The 20,483-nt window shown below is 38.0% G+C and overlaps 1 protein-coding gene across 1 annotated transcript in view; it reads left to right on the top strand.

The window, feature by feature from the left end:
• Positions 1–20,483, top strand: part of LOC122967288 (protein unc-13 homolog B-like) — a 200,591-nt gene that overhangs the window by 3,835 nt on the left and 176,273 nt on the right. The window contains exon 2 of the mRNA XM_044331849.1: positions 14,049–14,078. Within this exon, the coding sequence (XP_044187784.1) occupies positions 14,049–14,078 (30 nt within the window). The remainder of the gene's footprint in view (positions 1–14,048; positions 14,079–20,483) is intronic.

Below are 20,483 nucleotides of genomic sequence, written 5' to 3'. Positions count from 1 at the left end.
TGACTTGTGATTTTGGTGCGATGAGTTGTTGCTTTTAAGATATATACAGGTTGAATAATCTGTGTGAGGCAGTTAAGTGTTTTTTTTGTGTTTTCAATATGAAGATAATTGAACCATTTTAACCAAAGCCAGAGTTTTAGCTTTTCCCTTTGGCATGACAGATGTGATCTCCCTTATTAAGGGAACCCAGCCTTTCCGTCTCATTGAGAGAAATGCAGACAAACCAGAAGAGTGACATCCTTGTTCCTTACGAACCGTGATACTTTTCAGTGGCCATTTTCCTAATTTCTTGTTCCTTGTTCCTTGTTGTGTCGAGGGCCCTTAAGCCTGCATGGTGGCTGGCAGTCCTCTGCCGAGAGTGAGTGGCTGCAGAATAAAAAGCTGAGGATGGGAGGACACAGTCACTGACAGCTCAGTCAGTACCCACACTCAGCTATTTCTGGATGGCAATTAGCAGTGGAATAAATGCATACAGTAATGGTATTGCATCATGTGCCAAGTGTTTAGTTAGGCTACTGTGAAGAAATTCCATTAGTAGAAATTATACAGCAATAATTTAGGATAAATACATGCAGGTGGACTGTTGGTAATGTTAAGATAGCAGCAAGGGATTCAATCTCTTCATCAGTTGTGCAGAACGGCACAAAAGCTGGAGCTTGTGTCATTTTTATTTTGTAATGCTAGATAAAGGGCCCGGTTCGGACGTATAAAGGTGATAACTGAAAGCATTTTATAGGTCACCAGATGCCATAGGTGAGGACAGTAGGTGAGGACAGGCCAGGTCTGCAAACACACCGGCACACTGTGCTGGAATGACATGGACACGAGTAAAGCTTCAGCGGCCCGTCTGGGAGGAGGGGGTGGGGATAGAGGGGGAATAATCCCCTGGCCATCTGCTGCTGTTGCTGTCCTGTGTGTGTTGATGTGTGTGTGTGTGTGTGTTGGGCTGTACCTCACATGGGACAGCGACTTCACTTACTTCTTCTCATTCCTTGCGTTTCATGATAATGCTACTTCCTGGTATCAGACACACCTGCCTCTCACACCTCTACTTAACCTTAATCTTTGCTGCTGGCCGCTTGTCTCAGCTTTTTCAGAAGAGTGAGCCAGAAATCAAATACCTGGGGAATTTCTCAATGGTGATTTTTTTACTGGTGGGTTCTTTGGACAACAGTTAAGATCATCATCACAGTGACAGTCGATTTGGTTTGTTGCGATGTGGTCGGAGATTATTTTCTGCCAATCATTTTCTCGTTGATTAACCGTTTGGTATAAAAAGTGTTAGGAGGGTTAGAGGCCATCACGTTTCCACATTTTGTCCAACCAACAGTCAAGACCAGCAAATATTCACATTTAATATGTTTGAACCAGTGAATTTTGGCAATTTTACTTAAAAAGTGACACGACAATTAAATGCTACATAATTTTCTTTTGATCGACTATTTAAAAAAAGTGACAGTTTCAGTTGTTGTTGAGGTAAACCAAAGTATTGATAGCTCAGTGTTGTGTAGCATGACATCCCTGTTACAACCATATTTGCAGAGGATAAAGTGATGTCAGTTACACTAAATGTAACCTGAGCACAGGTGAAAGGCTGCTGTTGTTTCAGGGATATTTGCTTGTTGTTTGCTTGTGTGTGTGTGTGTGTGTGTGTGTGTGTGTGTTTATGTCATCTTCTATGAAGCCACTTCCCAGCCTGGACCCCTGCCTAGTTGATCACTCCTGGACTTTCTGAGGAGCCTCTAATTGGCTCATTATCGTGTTGAAGCTCCAGGGGGAGAAATCTCTGTTAATTTGTGATTATGCAGGGTGATGTGAGGTGTACATGCTACTTTGTATTATAAACACCCAGACACATCAAGATAGAGAACATGTTAAGTAAAGCAAAGAGAGTTGTGTTGTGTAACTGAAGTTTTTGTTAGTCTAAGTTCCTTCTTTCAGGTTGTTACGTAATGACTTTGGAAAAGCTTAGTATCTTAACACATGTAAACTAATGATGATGAGGAAATTAGACTGTAAGTAATCACTGTGACAACAATGATTGTTTAAAAAATATTTATTTTACTAGTAAACCTTGTTTTGGCGTCTGTTTTACTTTGTAATTTTTTAAATAAATATTTTGGCATTTATTAGGTTTGGGTTAGGGTTAGCAATATAGGGTTAGGATTATTCTTGGAAAAAAGGACACCATATGTCCAAGACTAAATTGAAATGAAATGGTAGAGGTGAGACCAAGAATGGACCATCAGGTACTTGAGACTGGCTTCAGTCGAGTGCTACAACATTATTCAGTGTAACCAGAATAATATTGGATTTATACTATACCTGCAATATCAGATTTTTTTTTTAAATCACTGGGGGGCAGACTAAATAGACTGTGAATGCAACATTGACATATCATCACCTTTTAAGTTGATATGTTGAACTAGTTAGAAAATAATTGTTTATTTCCAAATCCAGCGGTTATGGAGCAACATTATCATTCATTTGGAGTCGTGTTTCTGTCCACCTGGTGAATGTAAATCCAATATTCACTCTCTTTTAGCTCTATTTTTGCTCTCTACTAACTCCTGAGGGAAATATCTGACACTTTAGCTGCTAAATGCCCCACTATGTTCACCAGCTAGTCTACAGCTAACTGTGTCTGTTTCTGTGTCCGTAAAGCCGAGGGGAGCTGCAGAGTCACTGATAATTCTCTATAGATTCATCACTACAAGTGACACCTCTCACTTTACACACATGCCATTTGATTTGAGCCAAAGAGTTGACAGCAGCATAGAAGCGTGTGTAAAAATGCACAATTTATATTGGCCGACACACACAAACACACAGGCTGGATCCACAATAGCTGGACTTATTATGTTGGCTCGGCGAGGTCTGCAGGGGCTGTTGTTTAATGGAAGTGAGAGGGTGTTAATGACACGGCCACCAGGTTGCCAACCTCCACACACTTCAACCCACCGTGAGTCGAAGGACTAGAGCTAAAAATAGCTACACCGTCTGGCCTCTTGTAATGACACTGCTCTAGTCCACGTCCAGTCTGCCTGCTGAGCATGTCAGGTCTACCGCTCCGGTTCAACAGATATTTTTTAGGTGTTGGTGGACCTGGGATGACTAATGTTTCTCTATACTCACTTGCATTTCTACATGAAGATAAAGAGGTTCAGGGTTAACAACAGATCAACTGGTTGGGATTCAGTGTCTTGCTCAATGACACCTCAGCAGGGCAGATTTCCTACGAGTTGAAAGAAAGGAAGGAAAGAAATTTTAACCTGACCCAGCAGGTCATTTGTCACCACTTATCACTGTACTGATATCACCAATTAAATTCTTTATAGACTCTTCTGTCCTGCTGGTACCAAATACTTCATTCAGTTTACAAAGTGTGTTTTAATCTGGTTACAAAAAGTGTCTTTAACCAAACAAAGATGACAGACAGACATTAATTTGAGGGTGTGCCTAAACAATGCACTCAAATATATCAGCTTATAACATAGGATCTCTAAATTGGATATTACTTGGTCTATATTTCAGCTCTAAAATTTTACAATCTGTGGTCTGCAGATAAATTGGCTGATATTAGGAGGTAGCAGTTAGATAGCAGATATTAGATAATTGCAGATAAACAGTATATCGTCAATATGTCAACCGATAAATGACAAGAAAATGAAGTAAAAACTGTGTCATCATCCTATAGTTTGTACACTAGAGAGAAGTGACAAGTTTATTTTTCAGTTGTAAACGTCCTGCCCATTACATTTCATAAGTGCAATTGCTAAAAAAAAAAAAAAAAGCAGAACTTGATCAAAACTTTTCATTTATGTCATGGATGGAAAAAGAAAATTAAACTCACAATTATTAATATCAGCCTAAAAAAAACCTGAATCCACCAAAGCTTTTACAATAACAGCAAAAGACGCGTAGTCTAATCTATCATTACATATATGCTCATATAACTCTTCATAGTACTAGCAATCCATGAATGTGCAAGAGTATTTTTTGAAATTTTAGTAGCAGCAAGATAGAAGAGTGTTTAAGGATTTTATTGATGTATAAATGTAAAAACAGCATATAGCGTCTTCAAATTACATGCCACATTTTTCAAAGCTTGACCCCTATTTATTGTCATGGAAAACAGCAACTTATTTTTGTGGTTTCTGTGTAATCATCAATACAAGAGTCTCAAATGTTAAACCAGTGATTACATGAGCAATAAACTGGGACTAGTCAACACATATAGTCACATGTAGACACTAAATGTCAACCTGCAGGCTCATTAATTATTAGTCACTCCTGTTAGATAATTAGGGTGCCAGAGGAAAAAAAGAAACGTGTTTGCCTGTGTCACGCTACTATTTTAAACTTTAACTTATTGAATAGTCATCACACAAAGATTTGATCGTTAAGCCAAACCACTGAGGGAAGAAAGCAAGATAAATCAGTGAAATGTTCACAGATACAGTAAAAGTCTCAGACCCCTTTTAGAGCTCTCACTGTATGTGGCCTCCTTTCATTGAGGTAGACTCCTTCTGAACAAGCTGGTGTGTCATCTCTCTGCATGGACCTGCAGCTTCAGAGGTTCAAAAATGTCTTTAATTCACCTCTGAGAGGTTATTTCCACTCCTGAGCTTCAAAGCAGCACTTTCATGTCGCTTCAAAGAGATCAAACCAGAGCCACCAGACCAGCCATTAAGTGGTCGCGGTCGGAGCATCACTCTTCTAATGAAGAGAAGAATGTCATTGGTGTACAGTAGGAAATGACATATAATTCATTTCAGCTTTGTAATACTATTTCTTCAAAGTCTGGCTAAAATGACAACATATACTGATAGCAATTAGCCTTGTGTTGAAATTGGACATGTCTTCCTAACACTTTAGTTCACCTTTGATGTAATTTTTGGATTTCACACTCTTGGGTCACCAGTAGAAATGTCAGTCATACTAAAACCAAATTTCAGTTCTGTAGTTCACAAACAAATAAAACCCAACAATTTTCACATAACGTTGTTGCACTTCATATAAAAGGAAAATACTAAAATTTAGGGCTGCAACTAATGATTATTTTCATTATTGATCAATCAATTAATTGTTATGTCTATAAATGTCAGAAAATAGTGAGAAATACCTGTTGTAGTTGTGCAGGGTCAAAGGTGACATTTTCAGCCCCCCCTCAGTTTACTGTCATGTATGTCAAAGAAAGCATCAAATCATCACCAATGAGAAGCTAAAACCAGCAAAAATTTTTGATTTAAAAAAAAATACTAAAACCATTTATTGATTATCAGAGTAGTAGATTATCAAAGACTTTGCTCAGAATCACCTTTCGCTCACTTTTAAGTACTCAAATGGAAATTCTGTTTCATACAACTCATAATTTTGAAAATTCCTCAGTTATGATAAAATAGTTAATTACTGAAGTCTGGGAACATGGCAATATTTCTAAAAAGAAGTCTGACAGGGTGAGTAAAACGAGCAGTCAGATGATCACTTAAACTTCTTTGGAGAAGAAAACAGAGACAAATGTTCACATGTTTACCCAAACTGTCCGTTATAAACATCCATAATTTCAGTAGAGCTTCAACGATGAGTTGATTAATCAATTAGCAACTAACAAAAAATTAATTTGCAACAACTTTGTTCATTTTTAAAAACAAGAATGCCAAATATTTGATGGTTTCAACTTCTCAAATGTGATATTTTGAAGCTTTTCTTTGTCATTAATGATAGTAAACAGAAATTTCACAGACAAAATAATTGATCTGGAAAATAGTTGGCAGATTAATCAATAATGAAAATAATTGTTTGTTGCAGCCCTAGTTTACAGACCAACTTGCTGCTTCAATTTTGGCCTGCTGTGCTTGCCTTAGTTGTGAGCGCACAGTTCTGTGTTCTGAGTTTCAGTTTTAATTTCAAATAAGATGTTTAGTTTATCTGTCGTAACCTGTTTGAAACCCGTCTGATTGTCTAACTATTGTATTTCTTGCACTGTTGGGCTTTACTGTAGTAATGTCTGTCAGCCTTTGCATGTATGGTGAGTTCAGTGTTAACATAACCAGCAGAAACAAAGTCCAAAACTACAACAATAAGACCAAAGCTGTAATTAACCAGAACTTTTCCTTTAAAGCGATTTCTAAGTGAGGAGAAACATCTTCTCTCACTGCCTCTTTTTGGAAAACATGGATGCATGAAACTGAGTGGTGTAAGCCTTGTCTATGCATGAGTGCTCTGATTGCTGACCACTGAGCCTCTTACTCTGTATCTCTATTCTGTTGTAAATATTGTCCAAATTTTCTTAATTAAATCAGTAAAAACGCAATTACTCAGCCCAGTGTATTCAAAGAGAAACAACCTCACTTTCATGTGTGCTAAAACATTATTCTTTTGTAAAAAAAAAAAAACGTTAATGTTTGGCATGCACAGACATTACAAATGTGAATATGACATAATCAATCTCATACATTACAGCTCTACAGCTCTCTTTAATCCAATCCATGACTCATCATGTGGGCATCCGACTGTTGTTTTACCCAAATAACCGCAATCCTCTACTCAATATTTTCATTTTATCAGCATTTTGAAAGCTTCGGATGCACCGTAAGGTCAAACGTTACCTGCTTTTAACCTTTGCCACTCAAAGGAAAAGAGCTTTCTGTTTTCCCACATGATCCATTCTCTTGGTTTTTTGGTACCACAGTACAATGCAGCAGGGTCTGGTAGATTTCAGCCCTGCTTAAGGCATTAGCTCGGAAGGATTATCCCACCAGCCAAACGCTCGGTCAACAGCAGCACGCATCCTCTCATACAATCATTCCAGCATGCACGTGTCTGATATCTGGCCTGCTTTACTACCTCAGTTCAGGCTCACCCTCCCTGTGGCCCAGAGGGATGCTGACCTCTGCTAGCACTGAACTGTGACACTGACCTTTGTATTGTTGTCCATAACTAACAGAGAATTACTGCAACTTACTTCTATTTTCTGTTGTAGAAATCCACTGCAATTTGATTTGATATTTGACTTTTAGTGTGCCTTTTGACATCTGGCCAGACTCAACACTTTTCAAAATGTTTTTGTCTGTTGATCATTGTACAATTTTCCTTGCTTTCTGAAAAGGAAGTCAATTGTCCAAGTTGTATGACTGCACATGAATGCACCGTCCTGACAGACTTTTCAATTTACCCTCCTTTAAAACTAGTGCAAATGTAATTCGGTGGGCAACCAAAATATATTCTATGGATCAGGAAACACTGATATTGACATTGATAATCTTATACCTGCGTGTGTTGTTTTGCCCATGACGATGTGTTCAATTGTCACATATCGAGTCACTGCATCAGGCAGCAAATCAAATCTTTTCCACTTAAAACGCCAGACTGCTGTTCACTTCAACCAATTGTTGACAGACGCTTGTCCTATTTTTTTTTAATGAGAAGTAAGTTAAAACACAGAAGAATTGAGAAGGGAGAGAACCATCCCACCTGAAAAAACCTCTTGTAAAGAAATTTTACAGGAGAAGAAAATATTCTAACAAGCGTTGAAGGAACTGTGGTGTGCTAGGATCTTTTAGCTTTCAGCTGAGATGTGCTGCTTGATAATGTGTGACCAGCATGACAAACTTGATCCTCTAAATATGTTGTGATGTACTGTATTATATCTGAATCCGGTGTGAGACTTGACAGCGGGCGTCTCACGGTTGTGAATTGACAATCTCACAGATTGTCACTCTATTAAAGAAAATAGAGAGTGTGCATTTCAATCTCAGTTCAGTGATAAAAATGCACTGCAAAGTATTCTTCAAGTGCTGTCAGGAGAGGTGATGATCACACCAGAAGACAGTAGAGGAAACTCATTTTCATTGTATGGCTGAACTCCAACATTTACTTATACTTAATAGTAAGACTGTTGATTGTTAGATATTTTCTTTTCTTTACTGTAGAGGCTGGACTCGACTGTTTTTCATCATTCTTTTTGCTATTTCAAAGTTAGGTTAACAGGTTTGCACTCAAATGAGTCAGTGCTCTGAACAGTACCTTAAGTGTTTGTTGTAACTTCTGTTTTCCACAAAACTCTTTCAAAACATTTGAGCTTGAAGGTTCATTCTTGACCTCTGAAATAACACTTTGACAAAACATTTTTATGACAAACATTTTATATTGGCAATAAAAGATAGGCAACAAAGGTACAAACAAATTTTTAACAATTGTTGTCCCACTGTCCTTCAACCCCTTCAACACCTCCATGCCTCCCCAACCCACCATGCACAACATCCAGGGTTTCAAAACTTAAATGTTAAAAAATTATAAAGAATATTATAGACATCAATTATGAAAAAAGAAAATAAAAAGAAAAGAAAGAAGTGAAAATATACTCAAGGAGAAAATAGATAAAATCAAGTAATTAATTCAAGTTAAACTAATCAAAAAGGAGATCAGAGGCTGCCAGTGAGACTAACATTTAGCTGAGGATCCTCTTAGTCCAAATTGAATTAATTAAATTTAAAATTGGATTTATCAAGTTTAAAAAAATGACAAGAGATCACACAGCCAATTATTTCATGAAGATGGAACTGGTGATTTACACAGAAGCAATTAAAGATGCAAACATAACTCTTTTTTTTTTCTGAGGCTTTCAGCTATGTCCTATGGCCTTCTTCGGCAGATGATGTTTGCTCAGCTGTCATGGAGATGGTTTACTTATCACCTTAAAGCCACTGGAAACCCAAATCCACAATACCCTTCTAACCATGTAATCTAGGGTCTTATACATGTAATAATAAGCATCTAAAAAGTATTAGAAATTAGTTGAAATCCACATTCAAAATATTGTCATTTAAGTTTTTGTAAACGTTCCTGATATGGGGTTTTAATTGGGCATGGTTATGCTCGGACATTTATTACAAAAATTATGCAATAAATTCCATGAACCATCATAAACGACCTGACCTGCTGCGGTAGGCGTATTGTCTCATTTGCGGTTGCTGGATTTTCTGTGTCATTGGTAGCATTTCTGCATCTCAGTTCAGTTAATTTTGCTATATTCTTCATTACTGCAGCTAATTCCCTGCTGTACATTTAAACGTACAGTAGTTCTGCTCAAGCACTCTTAGCTCTCTCCTTCTTTAATTGGCTTTCTTGTAAGTCACACAATTGTTTACATGCTTTTCAGCTCTGCTAGTTACATTAGCTTAGCGGTTTAGCTTAGCAGTTAGCGATGGCTTCTCTCTCCCTCTCATTCTCCTGCTCTCTCTTTTGCTTGGTGTGTCTTATGTATAGGTATTCCTCTGCCTCCTTTAGTGATGATGGTACATGTAATGTAATGTAATGTAATGTAGTATATTTATTTTGAAGCCGAGGCTCAGTGACTTAGAAATGCAGCTCTGAATCATGGAAACCCAGTTGTTAGTTACTGCAGTCAGCTAGCCCCCAAGAGACGTTACTGCTCAATCAAAACATGATCTGCCATGCCTACACAGTCTTGAGAAATGGTCTAAACAACAAAATGAGCTGTTTTTGAAAATAGTTATGGTTTTTATTGGTTTTTGAAATAGTTATGAATGTTTACTTTCATTCAGATTTTTGTGGCTGAGACATTCAACTTTGATATGCATTTTCACTGTTTCAAACCAAATTTCCAGAGGTTTTAACACCAGTTATTATGTGACAGAAATTCCACTTACAGTAGGTCATGTGATAACAAGTAAAACATCTCCTTGACAACTGAGTGACCTTATGATAAGAGCTTCTTGTCGAATCTTTCAAAACTGGTTTAGGGAGACACTTTTCCATGATGCATGCAGAGTTAATGGGTTATTAAGTTTATATTCTGCTTCTGCATAGCCTGAATTGGCTCTTCTATTTATTCATTTGCACACAGGAACATAGAGATTCTCAGAAAATTAAAACAACCCTCTGAAGGGGCTTGTAGAACATTTCAACACAAATAAAAGGAACCATGTCCCTACTAGCTTCAGTGGTGCTGCTCCAAGTGTGATTCTACTCTCTAATTAATCAAAAACAATTAATTGCCACCTTGGGATCAACAATGTTATACAACGAATGGTAACATATGTAAAGTAAGCTGTATTTTTGCCTGGAGATGTAACTCCATAAACAGATCAGTGTCCTCACACAGCTTCTCTCTGGGGAACCAACAGGTATTAATATAGCATGTGTATCCACTTAGCCGGACTCTGCTGAGTGCTCTGTAAAGACTTCAGTGTGATGGGACTTCAAAAAAAGGCTTTGACACTTCTCTTGCACACTTTTTACACTTTTTATCTAATGCACAGCAGTAAGGAGCTTTGGATAGAGATGGCTATTCAGGACAAAATCACAAATATTTCATTTGCAGAGTAAAATTATTGCACTAGAATTTGTCTCATTGCCATATGTGCTGAAACAAGTACTGTACATACTAACATGCAGAGTACAGGCACAACTGACCCTCACATTAAACGGTTACTCCTGCTTACCCTCAGTAATATCTAGTCATGCTGATAGTGCTGATAGACTCTTCATAGACCAAACCTGTGAAGAGTTTTCACAATTTTTTTCCCTTGGTAGAAAATAGCTAATGCAAGTTACTAACAGTAAGGTCTGTGGATTATCCAGAGCAGAGGTTTTCAAAGTCAGACACTGTTATTACATGACAACAACTACAACTACATGACAACTGCTGCTGCTGTTAACCGTGTGGGTAAGCGATACAATTCAGCAGGCGAACCTTCAATAAATAACTCCCCATTGTTTTGACTTTACCCTTTACCCTTTTTACTCCTCTAAGGCCATGTTCAGACTGACATTAGCCCTGTGTGGAAAAAAAACGAAACCCTCCAGACTGTCTGGCGGCGCCAATATTGAGGGCTTCGTCAAAAAAGGCTCAACCAGGATCAACTTTTGCTGCAAGAGAACAGAACCTCATCTGAGAAGGCATTGCATCGGCCAGTCACATACATGCACAGACAGACACACTTTCATGGTGGATTACTTTGTAACACGAACGGAGTATTTCTGAAATATAGTATTACATGATATACACCTCTTTGCCGTGTTTGGTGTCTCGTATGCCTTCAAATTAATGGATCTTTTGTTAAAAACTGGACTTCCTGGATCATATTTCATGTCTTCATTCATCACTGCATTGTTTTAATGCAGGGATGCTTTTGGTCTGAATCCTAACTCTCACAGACACACACCTCACTGTTTGGAAACCTATTGTTTACTTTTCAAATGTCATTTTTCAATGCTGTGAGCCCCCAAAATGAATTCATACTCATCTCCATTGTGTTGGTATCTTAGAGGTCTCCAAACCTTAGTATATAAAACTGCAAGTTTCTGCATAGCAAGACACCATGAGGAGTAATTAGAAGTAGAAAATATGTCTTCTTTTGTGATTTGGGTGAACCGGCCCTTTTAAATGCAAGGGGCAGTTCAGGACATGCAAGAGTACAATATCACTACATCACTGTTTTTCAGTTTTTTTCTTCAGCTTAGACATTTAAGTCAGTTTCTTCTCTTCTCATTTCATTGTGAGTCTCTTTCACACTGACAGGCCAGTCATACAGGTATTGTCACAGCCTGGTTGGCACTCTACCAACGAGGCCACTGGGCTTCCTGGAGCCTCTGCCAAGCTGGCACGAGTGACACACAAGGCAAGCTGTGCTGACAGCCTGAGACAAATGACCTGTTAACGATCTCTCTCTGTCTCTGTGTGTATTCTCCTCTGCGTCTGTCTGTCTCTCTTATTACTTTGGACACTTTTGGACTGTGATTGAATAAACATATTGATTTTCTTTACTGAGAAGGTATGCATTTTAATTTAATTTAAATAAATAAATTAACTTAAAAAAGGCAATGACCTTTATACTGCTGCAAAGTAAAACGGCTATAACGCTTCCCCTGAGGGGTTAATTGCACGGTAGATCAATATCAAGTATTCACTTTCTACCCTAAAGCTCAGGACATGCTGGCATTTCAAGACAGTCTGTGCTGCACTGTGTGTGTGAAACACTGCTGTTGTTTTAAGGATTTATTTAAATGTTCCTTAGTTTTCACAAACTTTTGACAAAGTCATTTTGTTTTTTTTTGTCAGCCAGTTTCAGAGATGTTATCTCTCTAAGTGCAGAGTTAGTTTAAAACATATTTACTGTATAGAAAGGTACTGAAGAAAATCATGATTGTCTCTCTTCAGATGTTTATTGTCGACTTGGTTTAAAGCTGCACTAATCAATATTGTTATATTAACAATGGATGAAATGATAAATAATGTGAAATAAATTGATTGCACTGATGAACCCACAGAGAATTATTATCAGATTTTGTAGTTACCTTCAGCTCTACATTTTAGCATCTTTCAGCTCATTGTTTTGGGTTTTTTTTTTGGTCAGATACTGCAGTTAAAGTTAATGAGTATCTGGTGAACATTGAGGAGCATTTAGCAACTAAAGAGTTACATATTTTTCCTGAGAATAAGCTAAAAAAATTAAGTAAAATTAAGTAAATGTATAATAAGGTGAAATATTACTGAGCTATTAAATGGATGAGGGATTGGGATACTGGAGTGGGTCTGATGATATGGTTTCGTTAGGGGTCTGATTTAGCTGTTTGGGTCCTATTTTTGTGAGTATTGATATAATTTAATTTCTTACTTACAAATTGCCATTTTACAGTGTTGCATTATTTTGATGATATTCACAATGTTATGTTCCTTTTTTATCTAGGGAATTATGGAAAGAAAAAAAAACATTTGGAAAAAAAGTAAAGCAAATATACAGTATGAAAATAAATATCCCTGTCAAAAAACAGTATTAGTAATTATAGTATAATTATATAATAGTATAATTACTGTATCTTTAAAGGACTAGTGTGTAGAATTTGGTGGGAACGTAGTGGAGTAGAAAGTACAATATTTCCCTCTGAAATGTAGTGGAGTGGAAATATAAAGTAGGATAAAATAGAAATACTCAAGTACAAGTACCTCACCTCTGTCTGTTGTGATAGGTGAGGTGGATTTAACTGTACACACAGTGATACTTTGGCCTTGCGGGCAGAAAAAACAAATTGTTATTGAAATTATGCAGGTTTACTCTCTGTCATTGGCAATGTGTGTCATAAACAATTCATCTGTCCATGTACAGGATGAACCCATAACCATTCCTATCATTTATGTCTCAGACACACAAATGCTTACCTTTGGTTGATTGGTTGGGTGAAGTTAATATTTGTGTATTTAGCAGACTGTGTCCATTGTCTTTTCACAACTCATTTACGTGTTGCTTGTTGATTCATAAAGAATACATTTTCACTACATCCATTACTTAAACTATGCAAGCAGTGCCAATAGGGACACGTTTTTGTATTTTATTAATGGGCTTTTCCAGGACCATAAATTATTCTAAAATTATAAGAAATGCACATTGAATATAAAAGCTTATTTTCCCTGCAGAGTAACAGAAAAAAATCATTTCTAAGTGCTGTGATTATTTAGTATAAATCCAAGTTAGATTTTCTTCATTTAGAATTACTCGTTTGTTTTTTACTGATGCACTTATCAAGTACCATCAAGTCAGCCAAAGGAGTATTACTTTATACCAATAAATGTTAAGAAATGTGATTTTGGCATGTTTTTTCTAATTCCTCAACAATAGCAAGTCTCCAGTGTTGACATAAATGACATACAGTAATGATGGTCCATATTGTCCTCCATCTTTCTATCTTATGCTTCTCAACACAATTACAATAAGGCAGATGTTTTAAAGCTCTTTTCAAGTTCTGGCTGTGAATTATCAGCCACTTTTTATCTAATTTTACCACAAAGTTGAAGCTGACAAAGGGGGAGAAGCGGCATGCAGGCTAGAGGGTTCATAAAGCCACCCTACCCCAAACAACAAAGACAACATAAATGACATTAAATTATTATAGTGCAGGGGAATAGTACAGCAATAATGCCACAATTGCATGCTAGAGAAATAAATAAATATACTGCGAGTGTAGTTGTGTGTCACTGTTTCTTACTTTGTGACTAATCTGTGTTTTCTCTTTTTCTCTTCCAGTAAAGAAAGCCAAACTCCATGGGCCTCCAGGTAAGAGCTAATGAATCATTGCTTCATTATTGAACATGTTAAGCTATAATCATGATAATAAGAAAGATTAGCCACTTCTTGAGTGACAGCTGTGTTGCACGCAACAATTAGACTTTTTCATCTGAATTATTGGTTGTTGACTTTCCAGTTTGAACGTTGAGAACTTTACAGTTTTGTCATTCAGGATGGATATAGCTGAAAGTTTTCTGCATTCACTATGTTTTTGGGTCATCCGTCCATCCATCTGTCTGTCCGTCCTATTCTCCTGAATGTGATATCTCAGGAATGTCCTAAGGGAATTTCTTCAAATTTGGCACAAATGTTCACTTGGACTCAAGGATGAACTGATTAGAATTTGGTGGTCAAGAATTTATATGCTAATTTAATGCTAATTTAATGCTAGACAAAGTTTCACACAAATGTCTAACAGGATAAAATGATGAAGTGTTGATATTTTATATCGAAAAGGTCAACTTCTGGCTGTTGTTCAACACCATAACTCAGGAACAGAAGGGGAGATTGTGACCATAGATCACATTTGGTCGGATACTGACTTGGTGACACTAATCTTGGGTGCCTGCTTTGAAACTGTGGTGATTTTATTAAAGTCTTCACTAGAAATACTACATGACTCTGAACAGACATGGATGTAAACTGCAACTTGACTTGTTGGCAGAGGCATATAACCACAAGTTGGTATTTCTAGTAGTTTTTCTCATTTAAAAATTGTGATTCACCATTAATACCCAAATATGCTTGATCAAAATAAGTATATAATTCATAAATTAAATCACTCAATATAAGATGAAAACCTTGGTTAACAAGGCTAAAAGTTTCAGTATAGTTTTTACTCTAAATTGTAGGACACAATATGGTTAATACTCAAAAGGCAAGGCTCAGTACGTAGCTCTACAGTACAGTAATATGAGACTGGTCTTACTCTACCTACCACTTTTCTATGCTTCCCATAGAAAAGTATAGTGAAATGGCTGTGTGCTGCACTTTATCAAAGGTGGGAGAGTTAATTAGACGTTTTCCCAGCCAGTTAGTCCTCATCCTTGAAGTTTTACCAACGTACAGTTTGAAAACACTTCCAATAAAGCATAAATGCTACCTTTGTGTCACTGTCCAAGTAGGTAATGGTCTCATTACTGTCCTATCGGACCAGAGGGATGAGAACCCCAGTCATAGGGTGTGTTTTTTTCCTCAATGGCCAAAGGGCAGCAATGAACCCATTTCACGGTTGACAACAAACTTGGACAAGCCTCACAATGGTGAGATTTTTGAGAGATTTATCAGAGGTGTTTTCAAAACAGTATTTTTTGGTTTTACAGGCAAGATGGCTTTAAGGATAAGGACCAAAGTAGTTGGCAAATGTACATCTGGTTAACGTCCCAGTCCGATAAAAGCTTCCCTAAAGGGGGGGACATGCATGATGACTGTGGTGCTGATTATGAACTAGTATCGGTAAATGAATAAAGAAATGTATGAGAGTGCACTGAAAAATGGAATGGAGGAAAAACTGATTGAGCCGTAAAGTGATTGAATGTCTCTACAACATAAAATCAAAGACCTACACAGCCAACCAGAAACTAAAGTTAGCCTCGTTTTACAAACTTCACTCACCTCCAATTCCACCAGTAGACTACCCACACAGTCCACATTACCCACACCTCTCCATCAGGGAAATCACCTTTTGTAAGGTTTATGCTCCTTCCTGACAATCAAAGACAGAGACAGAAAAACAGTGCCAATTGGTTGAAGCTTTATCTGTGGTCTGTCCAGTCTTTTTTGTAGGTTTCAGCTAGTTTTCAGGTTTGTCCCCAGCTGTAGCTTCTATAGAAAACATCTAGGAAAGTACCAAACAGGGCAAGGCCTCACCAAGTTGCTTAAACCAACCTGTGCTGATGTTTTCCTCACAAACCACTTGCTAAGGGTGGTTGTCAGTATAATGACTGTGTCAGGTGGGACGTCAGGTTAGATAATTAGGGCGTACAAAGTGTCTGACCTTGTATTTGTATCCCATCCTCTATCAACACTGAACTTTGGCTTCTTTTTAACCCAAACCGCAGCCCTAACCGATTTTGTCATTTAGATATGAAGACTTATTGAGTAAAATTAGTGATCTTCCTTTGACCACAGTCTTGATGTCCCATAAGAGTTCAGTTGAGCTTTCCATTGAATGGAGTGTAGCTGCACTTGCTAGTTGCCAGATGTTAGTGTTATATTAGCTGTGTCTCAAATCACATACTTCTGTTAGTAGACTTTCATATAGTATACTGTGTATACTATGTACTTACTGGCGTAGTGTGCAAATTTTGACAGAGTAGTGTTATCTCAAATCAAACACAGCCGTTGTGCACTTACCGGAAATTACTATCGCAAATTAGCATTAGCTAGCGTTAGCATTCACGCCATCAAATCATTACAGACTGCTAAATTAACCCAAAAAACATACTGATGGCTTATATCCAACAACAGTATAGTGGTGCTTAGTGCTAAAAACACATGTATAACTTATATTTGTATAATGTGGCGATGTTCACCGTAGTTACAACGTACCCGGCCGCCATTTCCAGTTTGAAAAGCGGTCCCTCCCCTTCCGCTACGTAGCCAAGATAGCGACCGCTGAGGGCGAGAAGTGTCCATAGTTCCACACTCAACTTTTTGATCGTTTTGAGTGCACCATCCGGATACTCACAGTGCACTGCATTTTTCCATACTTCTCAGTGTGAACGCACTAATGCACTAAAAATGTTAAGTGTAAGTACAGAAGTATGCATATTGAGACACAGCAATTGTTTCACATGTACTGTTCCTGTTCCTTTACAATATGTGTTGATGTGAAAACTCATATTCTCATACTCTCTGAGTAGATATGTCACAGAGACCTTTCTTGCATCTGTATCTTCCAACAGCTGACAAGTTCAGAAAAATACAAACAGATCTTTCCTTCAGGGATGAAGTTGTCAGTAGTATGCGGGACTCCATCTTCCTGTCCACCTTTCTTTGTTTGCGTCTTTTTTTTTTTTTTTTTTTTTTTTTTTTTACATCTTTACTGGCTGCAGCTGTTCGTCCTTCCGTCTTCTCCCCAGGCGATGATGAGGGGAAAGCAACAGCAATGAGTGGGAGAATTAGAAATCAAGCCTTAGGAGGAGAGAGAAAAATCAATAGATCATCATAGACAAAGGGCCACCTGCTAGCCTGAAATGACAACGTGTCATCCCGACATAAAGGAGAAGATGGAGACAAATCCCTCAGTGTCTTTAGGAGACAGAGACAGTCTCCAGATACAGGAGATGATTTGTCATTGGCTGCCTCTGGCCTCCGATCGTCAAGCAGATTTTCAGAGCGGAAGGAGGAGATTGGATTGACTCTCCCAGGGTTCATAAAACAGGACATGACTGATGATGTTACTACAGCCACTGTGCAAGTGCCCTTTAATTAATTTATTCTGCAGTTCTCCTGAATTATTTCTACTCCTGATACTGCTTTAAATTTTGTACAGTTAAACTAATTTGTAATACAAAACCAATTGAACTAAATGAAAACTCCACTGGCTTTCAGACTCAGCAGACCTTCCTTGGAACTTGAAAATCTTTGGAGGAGTAGCAGTAGCTTTGGAAATACAGTACCACTCAAAAGTTTGGACACACTTTCTCATTGAAGTGAATGGGAGGGTGTGTATATAGAGAAAAGCCGGGACAATAGGTACTTGATAATAATTATTGGATTTATCAAATCCAGCGAATATAAGGTACTAAGCAAAAGGCAACTGAGTGGGTTTACATACACGCTGTAACGGGTCTATGCGCCAAGTGGTTATGGTTTGTGCATGAAAACATCACAGGTAGTTTTAGAAACACAGATCAGCCCTTATCCAGTTTTGAGAGATAAGAATACGTTAGCTGGAGAACTCTAGGATAATGTAGCACATACTCACCTGTTTTAGGTTTCTAATCACTGTCTGCCATGTGTTTAGCTGCATCCTCAATCTGAGTTATGATGCCTTGTAAGTAGTCTTAACCTTTAAGGCTGTCACTTTTCAACAAATCAAGCTAAAATGAGCCTCAGCTGCCTCACTAGAGCGACGAACTATACAGGAGACTGCAGATTTGATGTAGTGGTAATGTAAGGCAGGAAATCATAATCCCAAAATGCTTCCACAGATTACCTCTGCAAATGGCTTGGTGTTGCTGTTTAAGGAAGATAGTCCCACTGTGAATAATCCCATAAATACATAGTGTGCACCATGTATATATCATGAAATATATCATGAATATGTCAGGTCCACTTTCTTCTCATCAGAGGAATAAACTTACTGTATTTCACATTGTATAGTATGACAAACAGTTTTACAGAAGTTATAATTGCCTGAGTTATCCAGCTTTCAGTACTCTTTGAATGTCTTTGCTTGGAAATAATCTCTCAGTAAAATGTGGCCCTAGACTCTGTCACCATATCTTTTTATTCAGGGCGTCTCTGTAAGCCAGCAACTATGAGCAAATAGGCTAGAACTATTTAAATGACACCCATATCTATATAAATACAAAATTTGACCTGAAACAACGCACTTCCTGGTTGCTGTAACACCCAGTCATGTAGGTGATGGAGAGTATACCCAGGATGCCATTCTGTCATGTGACATGATTATTAGTCTCAAGATACAACTAGTAGAGTTTGTCCCACTCTAATGCCCCAGTTTGGGGAACATGATCTGATTTATCCTAATCGTAAGAAGCAATACATTCATTTCTCAGGGGAGTTGGCTGCTGTCCAAGGCCCTCCTGAAACCCCAGTGGTGGACGTCCCCAGAGATTGTGGCTGGTATATGTGTCAGTCGATTAGTTTGGAAGATTTAAAGCACATTATTCTGATTTTAGCCAAGCAAGCAGACTCCTGGGATGATGATATTGGCCAGATCAGTTTGATCAGCTTGCCTCAAAGTGCAGACATTAATAGTCTCCTACTGTTTTTCTTGTTTTCCTGACTTTTCATCCGACTTCATTAACATTTTAAAATGCCCAAATTAGTTTATGACAGAAAGCAAAAAGCAAAGAAAACAAAATTATAGCATGGAAAAACAGAATGACAAAATTATAGATAGATGTATGAAGAATATGATGAGGAGGGTGTCAATAATCTTCCAGGTGCCACCAAACAGATATAACCTTAGCCACACAACCTCCTCTCATCATGCAGAGCTGGAAAGAGGACAGACTACACATACACACAGGGAAAACTCACATCACACTGTTCACACACAGAAGAAGAGAGACAAAGGAAACCAAACACACAGAGAACAGCACATTTGCTCCAAGTATTTAGTTTTGACAAAATCAACAAATTGCCAGCTGATTGACTTTGAGCCAGAAACAGACGTGGTTCTCAGACGTCTATTCTTGACGTAAAGTAAGACCCAGCCTCCACCAAAATACCAACAACTTGTTTGCACTGCATCATTTGAATTAACCTCCCACCTGTTTGCGCCTCTCCTCCCACCTGTGCACTGTGGGGCATCAAAATACCGCACAGACGGGCAAAGCAAATTTCACAGAAAAACACCAAACTGTCTGAGCATTGCTTGTACTGCTCGCTGTGCAGTACGCTGAGCCTCCCAGTCTTATTTAAGCAGACATCAAGTAAGGTCACAAAATTACCATAATGCATTTGCATTATATGTGGTTACTCATCAACACTAATCATTCCCCACTTGATGCTGACATTTCTGGCATTCTGGCTCTTTTTCTAGCCTGTACCCTGTTTTTAGATTACATGTTGCTCATATTTTAGTTGCAGCACATTCCCAACCTGGAGAGCTGTAATGTGGCTGTGCTACCATTTGTATCAATTACAGTCCATTGTTACTCAAAGGGTAGAGATCTGTGCCAGAGACTTGTTGATGATGCTGTCATTTGTCTTCAGTTAGAGTCAGAGATCACTTGGGATGTTCATGTGGAAGGTGATTATTCCACAGTAACGCTAACAGCTCGTTTCATTGAATACTTCATTTTTTCTCTGGTTGAATGAAGCAAATATGTGATATCAACTGTAATGTTTGGTTGAAATGAAAACCTACTTTTAGGCTTTTGAGTCATGACACCGAATGCAAATCCCTGGATTAGTAGGTTTCGGAAATGGGTTTTTTATTTAGAGGGAAATGTGGCAGGAAATGTGAATTAGGAACACTTTCCACTGTCAGAACAGTTTTTTTTCAAATGGCCTTTAAGCAAATGAAATTACCTCAGTGGAGCTGCTAAGTTTTTATTAATCCCAGACAATAATGAGATGATGGTGTCGGTGTAATGAGGCAGCCCTGTCTCAGCGCAGCCTGAACTGTTCTGCTGTCAGACTTATACACACACACATATATATATATATATATATATATATATATATATGTGT

The sequence above is a fragment of the Thunnus albacares genome, chromosome 2 (genome assembly GCF_914725855.1).
Source record: "Thunnus albacares chromosome 2, fThuAlb1.1, whole genome shotgun sequence".
NCBI lineage: Eukaryota > Metazoa > Chordata > Actinopteri > Scombriformes > Scombridae > Thunnus > Thunnus albacares.
Note: the sequence above shows the minus strand (reverse complement) of the source record. Positions and strands in the feature narration are given on the sequence as shown.